Genomic DNA, 19,971 nt, shown 5'->3' with positions numbered 1-19,971 from the left:
ATCCTTTTTTAAAAAGAATAATAAAAAAAAAAAGTTTCTGGGTTTCTGGTAGCAGTCCTATGACTAGTGGAAAAGGGATATTGCAGACTGAGTGACCTTTTGGTTTTCTGTATTTTTTTTCTATTGCAAGAAATTCCAGCCTAAACCTCACAAAGAGTCCTAACAGCACTTTCTTCTGAACACCCAGGATTTCTGTGAAAAGGCTCAGTATCAATTAACATGTTTTCCTAACAAAACCCAACCCTGGGTGTTTAATAGGATGTGATTTGAGTCTGAGCTACAGTACTGCTTCATCACAACACCAAATCAGGCTCAGTGGGTTTATTGCATTGTAAGATTTACATGCATCTATCTGCACCATTTTTTCTTAAATTTTTTACTTTTATACTGTTTACTGTTTTTCATTTCATCGTTTTACATAAGTTATATGTATTATGAATTATTTTTCCTTTACAGAATTCATCAAAAGCTGCCCAGAACCCATCTCCTTGGGGTACCAGTGGAAAGTAAGTTCATGTCACACAGAAACTTAGATCAGATCAGTTGTCAGATATTTTCTGCAGTATGTTCTGATACTCACGTGTTTTTGAACCAAACATCCTCTTAACTAATGGTGTTAACATCTGATTTCAGGAGCACAGGAACTCCATCACCCATGTCCCCTAGCCCTTCTCCAGTGAGCTCTGTAGGATCCCAGGGGAGCACAGGGGCCCCTTCCCCATCTCCTATAATCAGCATCCCACAGCGCATTCATCAGATGGCTGCCAACCACGTCAGCATCACCAACAGCATCCTGCACAGCTATGACTACTGGGAGATGGCTGACAACCTGGCCAAGGAAAATAGAGGTGAGTGATTCAAGGCAAAGGACTACTCTAGAAGAATCTCACATGATTTTGATGACAAAAATAACTGTTTTAATAGGAAACCTATCTGCAAAGTAGGACTGCAGAGGTGATTTTTTTTTCTTCAGCCTGTTCCTAGCCTGTCCCAAAATTGCCCCCAAATGCAATTTTGATAGCTGTGTCACTCAGAAACATCTTTACATCACCAACTTCTTTTTTCTTTCTGCAACTGGTCAGGACTGGTGGCAGACAGGTCACAGACATAGCTGCATGTAGTGTTCACCACCATCTATGTCATTCTGGATAGAAAGGTTTGAGAGAGTAAAGGTAGCTTTCTGTCCCCCAGAGTCATGGAGCTGGATGGGATGCATCTAACCAGACCATGTCAAAAACCAGGAGCACCCTTCCTTTCTGCAGAAGAAATGAACACCTCTCCACCCACCCACCCGGCCTACCCCCAAGCAGACACAGATGGGAATGAGGTGCCCTCACTCCCTCTTCAAAGCAAAGTTCTCTCAGCTGAACTGCTTTCCCTGAGTGGGTGCCTCAGTTTCTGATGATGATAAAGTATTCCTTGTTTTTTTAGGCTATGTAATTACGTATTTAAGACAGGGATATGGCAGGATTCAAATCAAAATGAGGACACCTAAGTGTAGATGTCTGTTTGTGAGCTGGGAGGCTAATATCCCATTACGGTTGATAGGGCTTTGTTCAATACAAACAGCAGAGCTCAAAGAGCTGCTCAGTTCACCCCGAAGATGACAAAGGGGTACAATACAGTTGCCAAACAATAGCTGCCAAATGCCCTTTGAGGTGTCCTTTCCTACGCTGCTGCTCCAGAAGTCTCATGTATGTCCAGTGTTAGATCTGCCAGCCCAAACTGTATGTATCAACTGCCTGAGGATATCTCAAATGGGCGTTATATGCCTCTACATAGGCAACTGAATTAAGTCCCTCATGGCTAGCTAAGCAAATTACCCTTTAGACTGGGATGACCATGTTGTATAGGCCTCTATTTGTCCATCAAGGTAGTTTAGATATCTAGTATACGTATAGACAAACATGTGTAGACTTTTATATTTAGTTGTCCTTAATCTCAGAATAAATCTTGCCCAGCATCTGTTTGCTTTATCAAGACAATGGAAGTTAATGAAAGGCAAAGCCGAAGAACTCACTGTTTTGTTCTTTCAAAAGAAAATTGTTGTGCATCAGCCTGTAACATCATGAACCACAGGGCTTTAAAATTAATCTCACCAGCACTAAACTTTCATTCCCATGAAACGTTCAGCTCGACTCAATTTGCAAGAGAATAAAATCTATTAAAGGCTGACAAGTAGCAAACACAGCTTCACTCTTCTGATGCCGAATCTTTTATTCTTTCTCTGTAGATTTTTTTAATGACTTGGATGCATTGATGGGACCTATCACCTTGCACAGCAGTATGGAGCATTTAGTTCAGTACACTCAACAAGGACTTCACTGGGTGCGGAATAGCGCTCACTTGTCATAATGACTGTGTGCCATTCACGTGGACTGTATACCTTTCATGGATAATTCAGTTATTCTGGACACTGTGCTACAGAAATAGTCAACCACAGCATTGATCCAAACAAAGGTGAATATTTCTTCAATGTTGAGCAAAATTTTTCTGAGTGTAGACATGTATCTGTGCATATGTACAATATACAATGATGTCTTTTCAGAATGAATAGTTCTGTACCGCTCTCCAAACATTTTCATACCCTAGAAATACTAGAAGAACTGATCTTGATGCACAAAACATACCCTTTCTATTCATGTGCTGACAAACTCAGAAACCAAATCTCATGGGTTGATTGAACCAAGTGCAATAAGCACAAATCCCTATTCAGAAAAGCTCTCAACAGACTCTTACCTTTAAGCTTGTACCGAAATCCTACTGACTTCAGTAGAGCTTAAGCACATATACGAGGGCTTTCCTGAACTGGAATGAATGAGGGCAAATCTCTGCCATGGAGAACTTTTACTGCGAGCACGGACACTTCACAGAAGTTCCAACAATAATGTTCCATCTCCCTGTAACCTCCCCACTGGGGCACACAGAGGAGTTGTGTAGTCTGCATTAAGTTGGAGAAAGACGGCATTCCTTCATGTGCAATAACTTTCAACAAATTGCATGCATTTCTTTATCTCCTGTCTTTTTAAATAACTTTACCTCTTGTTCAGCTCCGCACCAACAGTACAACCTGCAGTATTGGGCAAAAAGCCTGAAAACAGATATGCTGATAGCAAGAACTTTTAAAAGAGATGGTGGAAAATTGCATTCTGTTACTGACAGTAAATAGATAAATGAAAAAATATGGCAACCTGCAATCCACTTAGTAAAGAAAATGTGTTAATTTCAGCTGCATACAGACAGAGAGACATATCTGTAAGAGTTGTTGGCTTTGCACGGGAAGGCTTCATCTTACAGATTTTGATTTTCATATCTTTGTCATCTAGCAGAAGCTCACAGCCTGTTCTTCAAGGCTATATGGGAACGTTACATGCAATTTCCTTTATCTGGGAAGTTGAGTTTGCTGCTCATCAGGCTAAGAACTGTTTCCTATCATAATCCTCTCACTCTTCATCCATAATCCTCAACGAGGCTTTAACGTTTCTTGATTTATTGGATGTTTTCTGTTCCTGTTGACAGGCTATGTTTTTTGTGCCAGAAGAATTAATCCCACAATGACTGGAGTTTAATTTGGGTCAGCTGAGGTCAAGGCCAGTTCATACCAACTGTGTTTGCATTTAGTGCATTCGTGTCCATTTTCAGTGGTTTTCACACATTTAGTTTTATTCCTCTGTTATTGGAAATATCTTTTTTTTGCTTGCTTTGCAATCAGATTTGCAGCCCTTACTCAAGTCAACAGCCCTGGTAACTTCAATGGACTATTCTTTCCCACGTCACTGACTGGACCCTTTGATTGTTGTTTCCTATTCTAATTTACAAATATATTAAGGAAACATGACTGCAAAAAACTCTTTCAATAGAAGATACAAGTAGAAGTAGCCACTGATATTGATGGTTGATTGATTGGTCTTTGCTGCCTTTTTTTTCCTCCCTGATTTTTGAAGAGATGCATTGAAAAAAAAAAAAAAAAAGATAAAAGATACCAAACAAAGTGGCACGTTTGCTCAGTAGAACAAAGGTTGTATTTCCCCTGTGGTAAAGAACAGGCTTGAGAACACGCAGAGCCCTACATACGTGCATTTTTTTGTCTAGGCTACTTACCATAACTGCAGCTACTGCTCAGACTCAGCACATCACTCTGTTCTTCGAAGCAGCTCCGCAGGGTAACTTCCAAGGGACTGCTGAGCCCCAGGCCATCCCAGGTCAATTTTATGTGCCGGTCAATGCTCGGATCCTGCCCAGGAGAACTCCTGAGCTCAGGCTGTGGTAACCTCTTAATACAGACTTGAGTGTTATAGCATGGCTGGCTTTAAGAGTGGACATGGACCTGCCTTTAAATGACAAAATACACATCCTCCGAGTCCTCCAGTCACTCTTAATTCCAGTCACCCGCCCTAGAAGGAACACAAGTTGTTTGGTCCCGAGTATCGTGGAGAACTTGGTCAGTGCCTTTTCTGTTTATTACTTGCCTGATCTCCAGCTGTGGAAGTCTGCCATGATGTACTAGACTAGCAGCTGCAGATTCCATCAGCTGCTTCAATACCATATGAAGGTACTGTGGGATTTCTCCTCAGATCAGGAAAGTGAAATTCTGATTAGATTTGCTTCTGTTTTCTTTGATGGTGCCTATGATGTTTCTCTTCAGATAAGTTTGGGGGTTTGGGAGCCCTTGTTGCTATTTAATGTTGAGAAATTTTAGACATGACATATATTACTTGCCTTAAATGGAGTTTAGTTTTATTGCACACGTGGCATTTGAGTTTCAAGTATGGAACTTTGAAGCATGTTTATTTTACTAAGATCGGGATATTTTTCTTAATCACGATGAACTCTTTGTATGGATGTAATATGTCAAGCAACTTCAAAGAAATGCAAGAATTAATGCTGTCCTGTTGTAACATGTTTCCAAGTACTAAGGATCTCTTGCAGATGATTGTCCTTTCTTGTACATTGTTCTTATATTTAATTATTCCAGCTAAAATACCCATTGCTTCCATGGAAAAACACTGTTTTTTTAGGTATTGTGCTGGCATCATCCATGTTGTCCGATGAGCACAACCAAGCCTTAACCTCTGGTGGTGTAACAGGATGAAATAGCAGCCAGTTAAACCAACTAGGCATAAATGGATTAGAAGTTTTGGCCTCCTCTCTGTAGGGTTTCTTACAGCTGTGTTTTGTAGAGGTTATTTAGAATACTCTTCCATGTGGGCTATTTTGCTGTATAATGGTTGCTGCAGTTTAGATGACTGGAGCTGAATGTGACATGGTGACAACAAATACTTCATTCGTCTTCTTAGGGCCAGATTTGGAAAAGATTATGTAGCTTTTAGGTCTGGTCCAATTAAGCATATGCTCCACATTAAGAACCTGAATAGTTTTAGACATTTCAATGTGACTCAAAGGTGCTTTGTGTGTTCTGGATGAGATCAATAGAGTCCAAGGACTTTTTTGGGGTTCAATGAGAGATGTTTACTTGTTTCAGCCAGTTGTAAAAGTCCAGGAAAATGCAGGCTTCTTTACACTAACATTTTCAGGTTCATTTTGTGAAAGTAAGAAGTTAGTCCGTACAAACCTAGTAGGATTATACCTGGAGGGGGAGGCTGGTGAAGCAATGGGAATGCATTCAAAGGAACTATATATTGCAGGTAAATGCAAGAAATGCAGTGCAGCCTATGGGATCCTCACGGACAGCAAGATCATACAGACCCCTTGGCCTTAATCGTTTATAGTATTCCATGGTGGCATGAATGACAGATAAGAACAAATTATATGCAGAGGTTCACGTGTGGCTAAAAGCCAAGCAGAGTCCCCCCTGACACGTGGCAGGATACCCCAGCTCCTTGCTTGCCTATTTCTTTTATCCAAATATCACAGGGCTCCAAAGGAATAGGTTTCAGTGAACAGAAGACCTTAGGTAAAGGAGGTTAAGAAGATCAAGCCCTAAGTGTAGATACAAACATGTATGTATATACTGTAAATCTAAATAGTAATAAAAGTCACTCAGCATGAAAGATATTATTAGTGCCTACCATTGATCATCAAGTACTCATCACTGAGCAGCCATATCACCTCAGAACTGCAGTAACTGTTATCAAAATAATTTGTGCAGCTAATTAATTTATAAGAAATGCACCTTCGGGACTGTGCCATAGTATCTCTTTTGTAATACAAATGTTCAACCATTTTTCATGGCTACTGATTCAAATCTACATCACCGAAATGTCAGGATATCTTTTTTTTTCCCTAGATGAGGGCATATACTTAGACCTGGCTAATCTGTGCTTAGTTTATCTACCCAAGAGACTTCAGTAGTCACCAGCCTTAACGCATGTACAGTATATACTATTCACTGACTTAGTTGTAGGTTTTAATCCAAATGAAATTGGAATTTGCAAAATGACTTGGATTAATGGCGTCTGTCTCAGATACCCTGCAGATGTGACATTAAATGATTCATGATTTTAAGCAGGAAAGGTTGAATTTTATGTAAATAATGGGGGTGAGTTCCAAGAATTTCTACAGGAAGATTTTTTTTCAAATTAGAAGATTGTCAAAGTAATACATTTTTTTAACTCTCCTAAATCTTCTGGAGGGTCATGGGTTCATGTCAAAGCTATATTAAGAACTTCTCTTTCTGCAATATGCCTTGCCTTTGCATAATCTGCTTAATGCTTAATACGTCAAAAAGAAATGTTTCTTTTTCACAACAATAGCAATGTTTCCCTCCCCACCTCCAGGGAGAATCCTCAAACTAAAGAATAAAATCTCTTGGCACAATAGAAATACAAACAATGCTTGAAGAATATGAACTTGTTAAGATAACGATAGAGGTTTGGCTGGCGTAGACCTAACATGCCTCTCGTTTTAATATCTTTCTGTTAACATTTACATCACATCTTTGAACTCATTGTGTTTGAAACTAGAGAATTAGTCTGATTTTCATGTCTTAAAAAGGCCTGATAGGTCTGATCAGTATCATAATTATAATTGTTACATTAGCTTATGTGCTGTGCACTGAGGGCTGGGAAGGCATGTAACCATAGATAAATTTGTCAGAATTCATTTAGAAAAGCATTTGGATGATCTTATGTCTAGCCTGTGAAGAAAACCGGAGAGCAATGTCTCCCACCCAATACTGTTAGCATGAAGATTCAGCTACTTTAATGTCTCCCCTAAAGCTGCCAGTTGCCCTTTCTAAGGCCGAGACTCCATTTCCAGCCTTACTAGTTGCCATGCTGTCAATTGTTCTCAAGGTTGATTAACTAACTGGGAAGGTTACTGTAGGCCCTGTTTGCCCTCACCTCACTAAAGCTAGAGAGAGGAAAAATACCAAGATTTGGAGTATCCAAGGCTCTATCGTTCCTTCAAAAGACTATGGATTTCCTCACTGAGATTCAGCTGGAGACATTTCTTAAGTCATTCCTTTCCTCTGCTTGCTGTCCGCCTCCTTTGCTCTTGGAAGTCCTCAAGTATGAGTGCCCTTTCAGGGATGTTTTCTTCTCCGGTAGCCCAAGCTGCCTTTCAAGCGATGTGCTGGAGCATGGAGCAAGTAACCCACGGGTTGCACAAAGGGCCTTGCTTTCCCCCACAAAACCAGCAGCAAATACAGCAAGGTTTGCTCTCTTTCTTGATCTGTGTAGCTTGCACCTTGCACACTGTAGCTTGAATCCCAGACTCATCCCTGCTACCCTGAAAGGGCTTCACTGGGTCCAAGGAAAACAAGGGAATGACAAAAAAATGGGAGATTTCCTCTGTCCCATGGCACATATTCCTTTTGGGGAGTGAATATAAAGAACAGCACGGATCATGAGGCACTCAGGTCTCATGTTTCTCATATGTACTAACACAGGGATACTTAACATTTATCTGCCTCATAGGGTTTTATGAGTATTAATTAATGTTTGCAAATCACATTGCGTCCTCAGAAGGAAAGTGCTGTAGAAGAGCTACGGAAAAGACTGCTAAGCACACTGGATGAATTTCACCCCTGAGTCCAGAGCTACAAGACCCTCAAATTCCTTAAATATCATCTAAACTCTCAATGTAAGCACCAGAGTATATAAAACTAGTGCTTAATACTGAGGGGAGTCATAGAGTCGCAGTCTATGTGAAATTGCCATTCCCAGAGTATCTGTAACTTTGATCCTCATAGCAAGCAAGAACCAAAACAGTGATTCTGGGACAAACGGTGTAGGTTAACCAAGCGGTGGGGAGCCATCCTAAGAATTACAAATTCTTTTTGTATATAAGACACTTTGTCTTTCTGTAAAAGAAATTTGCCTTTCCAGTCTTACCAAGTGTTTTTCAGAAGAGCCTTGGAAAAGTTCAACTTATTTGTTACTACAAATCTGGCTTGAAATGAATTCAGACCAATAGATACTGTCCTTTAGAATGGTGCACTGCAGAGAGGACTAGTCACTTATCAGAACAACAAAACCAAAAAAAGTGCCTCTCATAAAATATCCATCTGTCAGTGATGTACATTACCAGTATCTAATCCGGGAAGTCAGATATGTTGGAGCACAACGTTGCATTCCCAAATCATGCCATCATTAACCAGTGTCATAGGGTTAAATACTGTGCTCTGTTCTGACACATTACCTCTAGAAGTCACGAGTAAAACACTTCACCAAGGACTGAACACCAGTCAAATCAACAAAATGTTCCTACTGCGGTTCTTCGTATTCAGGCAGTACAAGCAAATCCTTCCTTACTTAGCACTACTTGTCTTTTTGTTCTTATTTATGAAATCTTCACCCTAGCCACAGACATGAAGGGAAACATTTCCTGTGGGGACAAGCTAGATGTGGATAAGATTTACCAAAGTAAGGGCCCTTCTTAGTCTTTTTTCCCACTTCTATGGCTAAAAATGTTGGCATTTTAAAAGAATAATTTCATCTGCAGTTGAGATTTTGGAGTCTGCCTTCACCCATGACAAAGAAGTCCATCTTCCTTTTGCTCACATAAAAAGCTGCCTGGCATTCCCCAGGAAATCACATATAGCTAATTACTGCCATCATCAATACAAGCGCACCTTACATCTCCTCAGACTTTCATTTTACCTCCCTGGTCACACAGTCTGCTCTCCCTGCAGCTTCCCCTGCCCCACAATTTTCAGCCCCAACTCCATTTCCCAGCCTGGGCTGGTGATGCACAGGACAAGGGACAGAGCAGAGCTGCTCCAAGCAGCTCAGGACCTTTCTGTTTTCTTCTTGTTCCCACCCCACTGGTGGGACTAGCTCCCACCTTCTTCCCATTACTGCTAGCAAGAAACGAGTTCCCTTCTTAGGAGGAGATGGTGAGTGCTGATGACTCCATGCACAAGTTCTGACCAACTCTTCTTCTCTGGGTGAGCAGATGGATGAGAGAGGCCACTAATCTCGGGACCGAAAGCCCTTAGTGCTGGTGACTCAAATACCCCAAGTGCAACTGCAGTGCAACTGGAGGGGTTGCAGCAGTGCCACCAGGGCCAGCGGCCTTTGGCTCAGGTGTTACTGATTTGCTTGAATGAGCACCAAAATTTGGTGACCCTGCAGTAGAACCAGCAGGAACTGGTAGCCTCACACTTGTACAAGGACTTTCTGTAGGTCATTGAGACCATGCAATCAGCCTTGTAATGATTCTCCGGGGTTAAATAGCAATAGAAGCTGGAATGGAAGAGAAAAAAAAAGTCCTGATTTAAACACAGAAGGTGGGATTCACCTCATCCTGTACTGAAAGTCTAAAATAAGCAAGAAGAAACACACCCTAGAAGTGCTGGTTTCTGTCACTGGCTATAGAGGGAGTCTAGGTGATGAGCTCAGATACAGAGACAGTACAAATCCCACCCCAGGTTTATGACTGCCCCTGTTGCTGCTGAGAGTGCCTGCTGAAATTGGTAAAATACCATGGGGTAGGCTGAGGCAGGGTATGGCTGAGGGAGCAGACAAGCAGGAAAATACGTATGAGGTAAATAAATTTATTTCTGAGGTGTTTAAAGCATGTGTTTCAGACATGGACAACCCCTAGCCCACTCTCAAACTCACTAGGCCCAAATCCAAAGTTCCTCGAGGATTGAATGCGCACCTTTCTTCTGTTAAAGATTACTGAAATATCCAGAAAATATATTTTACAGTTTAGTAAACACTCTAAGGCATATGCTGCCTGAAAGTAGAGTTGGCTTTTTTTAACAGAAGAAAGTGTTTCTGTAGATGGTCAAAGAGATCAGGCTGGCCATCAGCCCTCAAGGGGCCAATGTTACTTTCTATGGAAATTCAACAAATGATGTGAAAGAACTCGAACAACATTGCAGTTTTATCTACAGTGAATAATCTGTAGGCAACACAAGGCCACCTAACACTTGTGGCCTGCCTGCACGCTGCCAGGCCCATAGCAGCTCCTCCAGAAGATGAGGCAGAAGAGTTGAGAGGCATCAGGGCTCCTCTCCATGTTGGCCCAAGGCCAACACCTGGTCATGGCCAAGCCAGGCCTTCCACACAGGGCCTCTCTGCTGGCCACAACGGATGGAGATAATAACCAGTCCAACAACACATGGCTGTACAAGGACTCATGGTTCACCTAGGGCAGCTCCCTGCCCCGCTGTGTTCATTACTGATCGAAGCCTGACCAGGGCCTCTCACAGCGGGCGTCCTACAGGGACCCACAGACTTTCTTCCAAAGAGCTGCCGTCATACAGAGCCAAAACCAAACCAAACCAAACTGCAGGTTGGCAAGGAAAATAAAAAGGGAAGAGAGTACAGGGCGGCCAAAATAAGAGGATGTTTAAATTTGTCATTACTTTGTCATTACTTATCCAGTCGGCAGCAATAATGACAGTAACCACAATTCCCTTCCCATTTTCTAAGGGCAGCAGCAGTGGTTGAAACGGCGATGTAGCGGTCCCAGTGTGAGGTCCAGCCACCAAGAGTTTCCTCAGTCGATGTGCTGGACGTGCAGGCAGCACGTGGTGGGTGCTGCCACATTGCAGCTCTCCACCCCCCCGTTCAGCTGAGGTACTAAAGGGTCAGATAGTGACCAGAATTATTTTTGTATATTTTCATATTTCATTTCTTGCAACAAACATTGGCTTTTTTTTTCTTTTTGTAAAATTATTCAAGACGATATGGCTTCATTTACATCTCATAAAATATTGCTTACGTTTCTCTCTGAGGGTGTTCCTTCTGAAGCCTCGCCCACCCTGCCAAAGCTATAGCAGTTTATCTTTCCAGTGAGAGTAATCCCACAACACATCCCTACGTTCCAGGCAATATTGTTTACACAGGTTAATAAACGGAGTATTCTGTACAGTAATTTATGCTGTAAGATATGTACATATATCACTGTAGCAGTCACAAATGCTTTAAACTGCCTTATTTATTAGATCAGTTAGCATTTCCCCCCTTGCTCCAGAATACTTTAAATTATTTTTATCTTTCGCATTAGGTAATTTTTTAGTTACTGCATTTTGACCCAATTATTGAAAACAAATGATCTTTACAGTAAATAGATATCTAAAAGTAGAAATAGCAAATTTACCACCCATCCAACTAATATAGCTCTAATTATGATTAAAAATAAATATATTATCTGTGTATTATAGTATATGCCACAAATCATATTCCACTTGTGATCAATACAAACAAGAGCTTTAGTAACTTTCACCTATTTCGTTCTTCCATTCTGAGACAAAAACATAATAAACCACTTAATCTAAAATATTCCCCGTGAGAGCCCTGGTGTTATTCCTCCCTCAGGCAAAACTCACGTTGGCTTCAGTGGGAGCTTTACCTAGGAAAAAGTACAACATAGGGACATTACAAAACAAGTATATCATGTATGAACAGCACTTGTGCTTGGTACTCCTTCCTTTTTTTCTTTTTTTTTTTCTGTAGTAAGAAACATAGGGTAAATATTACATCTGTAACAGTTGTCTGTCTCACTCCTTCCTTTTTGCTGTACAAGTAAAAAATTAAGATTCAGAAACAATTGTATTGGTTCCAGTCACTCAAGTAAATCAGAAATCTTATGGGGATCAGTTCCAAGCCAAACTAGAAAGTAAAAGAAAATTTTGCTTTTGTTTGTCTTCATGTTAAATTTTGTTACATGACTAAACAGGTTCATGTGTACAAAGGCAATGAAATTATTAACAACTTCTTTTACTGTTTGGAGATTTTGCTATGTCCACAGTTCATATAAAACTCATGTAGCACAGTTTCTGGGATGGTGAAAAATCCTACTGTAATGTAACAGAATGAGCCTTAAGGATTTGTAAGAATAAGCACTTTTATATTAAAAAGCAAATATTAATTCATCAGTAAGATTACTTTTTTAATGTGACAATAAACCATGAAATCAACATCCTTCCGTCTCAAGTACGTCTCATCTGTCTCTTTCTTAAACCTTTGTTTCCAAGTGAAAAATTTGCCTGTTTTTGTGGTACAGCCTCTGGGTCCCATCGCAGCTGCCTGTGCTCCAGCCTAAGCCACCTGCCCTTCTCCATGGGAGAGGTCTTTGGAAAACTTCGTACCAGGAAAAAAGAAAAGCACATCGCAGTAGGCCTTATTAACAAGGCACCAGAAGTAGCTGGGGTGTCGAACAGAAACAAATATATGGGATGAGGCAGCTCTTTGGGGAAAGAAGAGTCACTGCTGCTTTTCGGTGAGGCACAGGATTACTAAATAACCAGTCCCAAGCTTTCATTAGTTGTTTAGATTTAGGAGACAAGCTCCTGTACCTCGAGATGACTGATGTCTGTGTGTAGTGCCAGGAGACCCACGGCCTCTGCAGTTGCAGAGCAGCAGCTCACCTCTTGTAAGAGGCTGGTACCAGCCAGTATTATGCAAAAACCATGAGAAATGCAAGTACCAAGTCACCCTCTACCCTGCCTTTCCCTGTCTACATACACATGCACATTTTTTTCACTGATCATTTCCTGATGCCTACAGCTTCTTCCTGCCTGGGATTGTTCTCTCTCAGAATTGCTTATTCCAGCATGCTCTGCCAAAGCCAAAATGCTGCTGTTTTAACATGACCTTTTCACAAAATGGTACCTCCTAGCAGTTTTCTGTCCTCAACTGATTCCCAGGGTAGGTGGGAGGGGAGCCGAGTGTTTCCTCCTTCTTCCTGGGGAAATCACATTTTCCCAAGCAGCCTCTGACAGCAGGGCAGGTACTGGCTGGATGTCCTGGGGCAAGCCAGAAGGAATGAGCTTCCCCAGAAACCCTCTCTGATTTTGTGACTCACTGCTGTCCACAAGCACGTGCTTTCAATGCACTGTAACCATCGAGGCACACAAACGGAGAGCCTTTGCTGGTGAGGGTGGGGAATGTGTTTTAGCCACGATCTCTGGCTTATGAAACACCACAATTCAAGGCAGGCTGACACACGATAGTTCTGCTCCCTGCCACCAAACACCGCCAGGAGACTCCTCTTGAGGACAAGGGACGGCTGAACAGGCAGCGGGTGCCCTCCCCAGCCATGGCCATCACTGAGGGGAGGAAGGAGACAGCTTCCCCAGCGGCTTGTGGCACACGTTATCCATACCCTACCTGGGTCTCAGCTCAGTCCTACGCACCACAGGCAGCTCCATCCAATTCTGCCAGGGTGGGCCGGCGTGCTTCGGTGCTGCCTCCCCTCCTTACACACCGCTGCGGCTTGCCAGCAACCCTGCCAAGCAATCTTGCAGGATTTCACTTCTGGCTTGTTCCACAAAAACCTTCTCAGCTTAATTCAAGGTCAGGAAAGAAGTCAGGCACCACCGAGCTGGAGACCTGGAGGGCTCATTATGATGATCTAGTCTTACTTCCCAGGAAAACACGGGCCATAACGTTTCATCAAGGGATTCCTTAATCAAAGGCTAATAACCTGATGAAGAGAATTCTAACCTTTTATTAAGGCACCCAATCTTGATTTAAAGACGCAAAGTAATGAAGAATTTACCACGTCTCTTGGACTGCTATTTGCTAAAAATACTGCTCCAGGGCTTCAGTTTGAAAGGTATCAAAGCTAATTGCAAAGCCAAACCAAAAGGAAAAAAAAAAAAAAAGAGAGAACTCAAAACCTGAAGATGAAATAAGCACACTGAGAGGAAAAAAAAAAAAAAAAAAAGCAATTTATGGGGAAACTTTGCATTCTAGTGGAGTTTCTGGTCTTAATTTGAGGAAAGTGTGCATAGACATTCGTATTTGCTACTCAGAAACAGAATAGGCTGTGACCTTGTTTACTAGGTATGCAAGTCCACAGACAAAACACAAAAGGGAACTTTGCTACAAGCCCTGCTGAAATGCAGACCCTGTTGTGGCCCTTTCACGTTTGTGCCAAGCCCACATTTACAATAATGTGACTCTTAGTTTTCTTTAAAGTAAGAATAGAAACCAGCAGAAACCAGCAGCATGTGTGGATGTTTCTTAAAATGAAACCCAGGCTACCCAGCTCTCTGGACAGGAATTGGTTCAAATCTCCTGTCCCATAAGGAATTACGAACCAGTAGAGATGTGCAGTTACAATGTCTCCTAGGACCATTTATGCAGCTCCCGACAGTTTCTACTGATTTTCTGTAGTCATTTTTCAAATACCAGCATTACAAATCAGAAGCTAAGGTTACATGTCAAGAACTCTGACTTGATAACACATATGCTGACACGTAGTGTAAAACAATAGACAATAAAGTCCTAGAGACACAGATTTTCCTCTCCTCTCCTCTCCTCTCCTCTCCTCTCCTCTCCTCTCCTCTCCTCTCCTCTCCTCTCCTCTCCTCTCCTCTCCTCTCCTCTCCTCTCCTCTCCTCTCCTCTCCTCTCTCAGAAAGGTCACACAGTGCTGTGGACACCTTACGATATGCAAATCCCTCTAGGTAAAGAAGAGAGGGGACACTAGGTAGAAGGAGTACATCCAGTTTGAAAAGCAACTGGGAAAAGGCTGCATGTCTTCGAAAAACTGCCTTACAAAACATCCCCAGCCCTCTCACTGTTACTGAGCTTCACAAGAACTATTAAAAGCAAGATTTTGAAGCTACGACCAGTTAAGGGTTTCGGTGTTGTAACAAGTCACATTATTTTAGGTGTCTGGACCCAGAGTACAAAGCCCTGTGCCAGGCACAAGGCCATCATCTGCATCATGCAAAGAGATCTGGATGACTTGGATAAACAATTTAAAATCTTCACGTGAGGAGAAACCTCCTGGAGCTAGGTGAGTAGCAGCACCTACAGTGAACTCCAAAGTGTCAGCACCTGCTATGGGGCCGGCAGCAAGCCCTTCCACCCAGGCAGATCGAGTGCCTACAGGCAAACCTTTTAAGAAACAACCAGGTGACAATAGTGACAGTATTTTTCTGTTTGCAGGTCAGCGTAGCAGGTTATTTGCTAGAACCTGGAAGCAAGCCGTTCTTAACATAAATAGGTTCTCTGTCAGGAAAGGACCTGACTTCAAGCCTTGTTTTGTGATGTGACCATTCGGCGTGAAGCTGAGCAGTCCAGGATGCAGGACTGAAAAGCACAGAGAGAGAGAAAAACAGTGAGAGCCCAACTCCCAGCCTGACTGGTCAGGGAAAGCTGCTGGGAGAAGCCCAGGTTCTGCTCTGCTCCCAAGACAGCCTCTAAGGTCCCAGCACCAACCACAAGGCACCCTCTGCCAAGGGCTGGGGACATGCTCCACCACAGCATGTCTGCTCCATCCATACCTCCATTCTTGCACATCCCACACTAGCCACATCCAGAAAATGGTCCTTTGATGTGATCAGTAGAGTAGTTCTTACTGGCATCCAAAACTCACTGATAACCTGAAAAGAGAGGAAGCTAAGACCTCTCCTGTGAAGAAAGGCTGAGAGAGCTGGGGATGTTCAGCCTGAAGAAGAGAAGGCTCCGGTGTGACCTCATTGCAGCCTTTCAGTACCTTTAAGGGGCTTATAAAAAAGATGGAGAGTGACTTTTTAGGTAGTATCATAGATAGTGATAGGACAAGGGGGATAAGGATAGGACAAACTAAAATAGGGGAGATTTATATTAGGTGTTAGAAGGAAATTCTTCACTCAGAGGGTGGTGATGCACTGGCACAGGCTGCCCAGAGAAGCTGTGGATGCCCCATCCCTGGAGGTGTTCAAGGCCAGGCTGGATGGGGCTTTGGGCAACCTGGTCTGGTGGGAGGTGTCCCTGCCCAGGGCAGGGGGTTGGAACTGGGTGATCTTTAAGGTCCCTTCCCACCCAAACCATTCCATGATTCCATGATTCTAAGAATGATAAATGTTATATAAACTTCAAAGACAAAAACCAAGGTATCATCTGTTTTGGCAAGTGGCTGCAACCTGGCCAATCTGGATTCGGTGGATTCTTTTTATAGCTCTCTTCATGACGTTGCCTGGAGTAAAAGCTTCAAAAAGGCTTAGATGGAGCAGACGTAACTTGTTCTTGTGTCATCAGAACATAAATTTTGACTAGGGAGAGATTTAAAGACCTAGGCTTAGGTATTCAAGTATCTAGCATGAGCTTGTATTTCCTAACCAAAATAAAATATGGTAAACTTTGCTGTGTATTGAGTTGAGTTAAAACACTGTCCGAGTGGAGGATTTGAATTTAATGAACAAGGTGTACACAAAACACGTACTTTGTCTTGTCATGCTGCTTTAGGTCACAGTCTCACAAAATTCCTCCTTCCCCTCCAGACAAAGCCACGAGAAGAGGATGAAGCTATATTGTCGGTCTCCGAGCATACGAAAGGGGTAAATTGATACGCACATCACAAAGCTCCTATCAAAGTGCAGACGGGTGCTTTGAGAAGACAGAAGGCAGCTGGAACCCTGAAAGCAATCCAAAATTCACTTTTGATTATACCTTTTTGTGTGTGTGTGTGTTCTGAGGATTTTACACTAAAGAAGCAGAAGTGACCCAATTGGTTTTGCTTCTGCAGCTCAGCTCTACTCTTTGCCTTTCCATTTGCCTTACAAGTGCCAATTTAAAACGTGTGTCGGGCACAACTCGCACATAATGAAAAGATGACGTTCAGATTGTACTGCCTTCATTACAGTAATACAGAGTTTCCACTCACCAGTGTCTTCCTCATTTTAAGCTGTGCTGCAAACTGTTCACCATCCTAGTTGCTCTCTCGAAAATTAACTAGACAGATCCCTCCCAACATTTCTGCTGCACCTTTTTGAGTCAGACAGCAGAAACAAGTGCATTGAGGATTTCAGCACAGCGTGCCGTGACCTCGGCATTAAATCCTCTCAGTGGCACTTTCCCAGGTGATGTTCTTCGGGTACCCTCCCAAACTTCATTCAGTCCACTCCTAATACAATCCCAACCTCCTACCTTCAAGAATTTATTAATTTCTGATGTTATATACCAATATGAAAGACATCTTGGTTTATCTAGACAACACAGCAAAACAGCACTGTGGTAAGAAGTAGGCTCAAAGAACAAGAAACACTTGGAAGAAAATTCCTTTTTCTACTTCAAGAATGTTTTTGGTTTTAATTCAAGAAGAGGATACTTTGCAAACAGGGTTCCTGTACAAAAACCACAGTCCACAACAACTGCATGTGAGAGACATCACAGCTCCAAAACTGCAAGAAAGCTTTCTGCACTGTTATAATGGGATGAGGAATGGGATATTCTATATGACTGAGATGCATTTGAGTGCCAGGCTCCCCAACAGTCCTGGAGGTCACTGCCTAATCCCGCATGAATTATTTTTGCCCTTCCAAGGAGCTTTCCACACGAGCAAGGAAGCATAGTCAGAAAAGGGGATGCCTCACATCAGAGTTTGTAGTACACATGGGCAAACATATATATGTTGAAGTAGTTGTGGCTCTCTTGACACGGCAGGCACAAATTTGGCTTTGCTCATGTTACTGCTGCACGTATCAGTCTGGGCAGAGTGGCTTTGAAGGGGTACAGTTCCTGCTAAATGTCAAGTGGAGCTCCACCTTCGTTGTGCTGCACATGCCTTCACATCATGTCCTACAAGGAGTGGCTGAGGGAACTGGGGTTGTTTAGTTTGCAGAAGAGGAGGCTCAGGGGAGACCTTACTGCTCTCTCCAACTACCTGAAAGGAAGGTGTGGGGAGCTGGGGGTCGGCCTCTTCTCGCAGGTAACTAGGGACAGGACTAGAGGGAAGGGCCTCAAGTTGTGCCAGGGGAGGTTCAGGTTGGAAATGGCGGAGACATTTCTTCTGAGATCAAGTGGTCAGGCATTGGGACGGGTTGCCCAGGGAGGTGGTGGAGTCACCGTCCCTGGGGGTGTTCGAGGAAAGGTTGGACGTGGTGCTTAGGGACATGGTTTAGTGGGTGACAGTGGTGGTAGGGGGATGGTTGGACCAGGTGATCTTGGAGGTCTCTTCCAACTTTAATGGTTCTGTGATTCTGTGATCTCAGCACCTCTGATGGACATACCGTGGAATTCCAGATTACCCTGCACTGCTGGCCTTCGCCGTGTCCTGGAGGTAAAACCAGAAAACTAGGCTTTAAGGTGGTCAGAACAACTACAAAGTAGTAGTAACCTTACAGATCAGCACGGAAAAGTTCATTCCTTGCAGACTGCATGGGCAGTGTGGGAAAAGCATGTCAGAACTACTTATACATGAAAAGGAGGCCATGAATACTTTGAGGATGGCATAAAAGCAGGCAGATAGCAAAAAGAAGCATTAAAAAGGCCTTTTTTAAATGAGGGTAAGACCTTTCTTCCTGACGTGGTAGAAAAAGAAGTAATAAGGAAGGTGAGATAAGGTCAGGTTGCTGGATAATGCAGACTTCCCGGGTAGCAAGATACCTGCCAAATGAAGTGAGACAGCATGACTGTGAGAGGTTCCAGAGAGAAGGTGGTTACAGAAATTAAGGTCTGAGGTGAAGAGCTCAGCACCAACTGCCTCAACAACACTGCAGACAGTTCACTGAAGACATCTGCTCGGGGTACAGCTGCAAGCCAAACATCTGCCAAAGTGTTTGGCTACTCAGTGGATGGGATGGTGAATAATGCAGAAAATATTCTCCCTTTATACCATTCAGTGCTGAATTCTCACCTGGCATACTGTCCACGCCCCTCTGCAAGCTCAAAAAGATCCTGTAGGAACAAGTGGAGGTCAGAGAGTAAGAGTGAGAATAAGTGAGTGGGCAGTGGAGGCAGAGGCAGAACTATGGCAGGAAGAGCTTGAAAAGGCTGAGGTTTGTTTATCTCAGACAGGAGACAGAAAAGAAGGGACACAGCAAGATAAAATACCAAATACTCCAGGATAAGATGTCTCAGACACTTCTCTTTACCTTGCTGTGTAACACAAGAATAAAGGAATGTACAATGAAATGAAGAGCTCATGCATTCAAAGACGATCAAAGGAAATTCTCTGTCACGTAATGTGTAATTGGACAGTGGAAGATATCACCACAGGAAAGCACTGAGGTCAGGAACTTTGCGGGATTCAAAGAAGGATGGGATGGCTATATGGATCACAGGAATATCCAGTCAGAACAATTATGCTAAACTTTGGAAGAAGTATAAAGACGGGGTTTCAGAGTTTAAGCCAGTATCTGACTACGGGAGAATAAAAATTAGGTTTCTGTGGGGGTAGATTATCCCACGTCTGTCTCTGAGGTCCTTCTGTCTTCTTTGCCAGCAGCTGATGCCGGTCTCTTTAAGGCCAGATCATCAGCCTGCATGAACGACACGATTTCTGTTTTCCCAGCTATGCATCAGCTTCAGGGGCACTGAAAAGCTTTGTCTAGCTGCAACAATGTCAGCAAATTCAGACCTGCATTTTCCCACTGGTGATACACTTACGGCACCACCTGTAGTAAATCAGCACAAGGCACTTTTATCACAACACAATTTCCTTTAACATAGGCTAGCTCTGACTGCGGAGCCGTGGCCATGTAGACGTGGAGTGTGAGAGTTTGATACCTTCCTCTCTGCACGCCAGAGTCAAGCTCAGTCTTGCCTGCTCCTGCCTTGTGCTCCCTTTTACGGAGTTGCCAGCATCAACAGGGAGGGCAAAGCTTAATCATGACCTGAGC

At 42.9% G+C, this 19,971-nt stretch overlaps 1 protein-coding gene across 3 annotated transcripts in view; it reads left to right on the top strand.

Moving 5' to 3' along the window:
• Positions 1 to 6,015, top strand: part of AFF3 (AF4/FMR2 family member 3) — a 329,942-nt gene extending 323,927 nt beyond the window's left edge. For 2 of the 3 annotated variants that reach the window (XM_040548075.1, XM_040548810.1), the window contains exons 19-21: positions 457 to 506; positions 634 to 848; positions 2,234 to 6,015. In XM_040548075.1, coding sequence (XP_040404009.1) covers positions 457 to 506; positions 634 to 848; positions 2,234 to 2,355 — 387 coding nt within the window. In that variant the 3' untranslated portion in view covers positions 2,356 to 6,015. Of the gene's footprint in view, positions 1 to 456; positions 507 to 633; positions 849 to 2,233 lie in introns of those variants that run through there. The other variant, XR_005817547.1, reaches the window with a different exon arrangement.
• Positions 6,016 to 19,971: the final 13,956 nt, after the last annotated feature.

Source organism: Cygnus olor, chromosome 1 (genome assembly GCF_009769625.2).
Source record: "Cygnus olor isolate bCygOlo1 chromosome 1, bCygOlo1.pri.v2, whole genome shotgun sequence".
Classification (NCBI taxonomy): Eukaryota; Metazoa; Chordata; class Aves; order Anseriformes; family Anatidae; genus Cygnus; species Cygnus olor.
The sequence above is the reverse complement of the archived record's forward strand: the minus strand, read 5'-3'. Positions and strand labels throughout refer to the sequence as shown.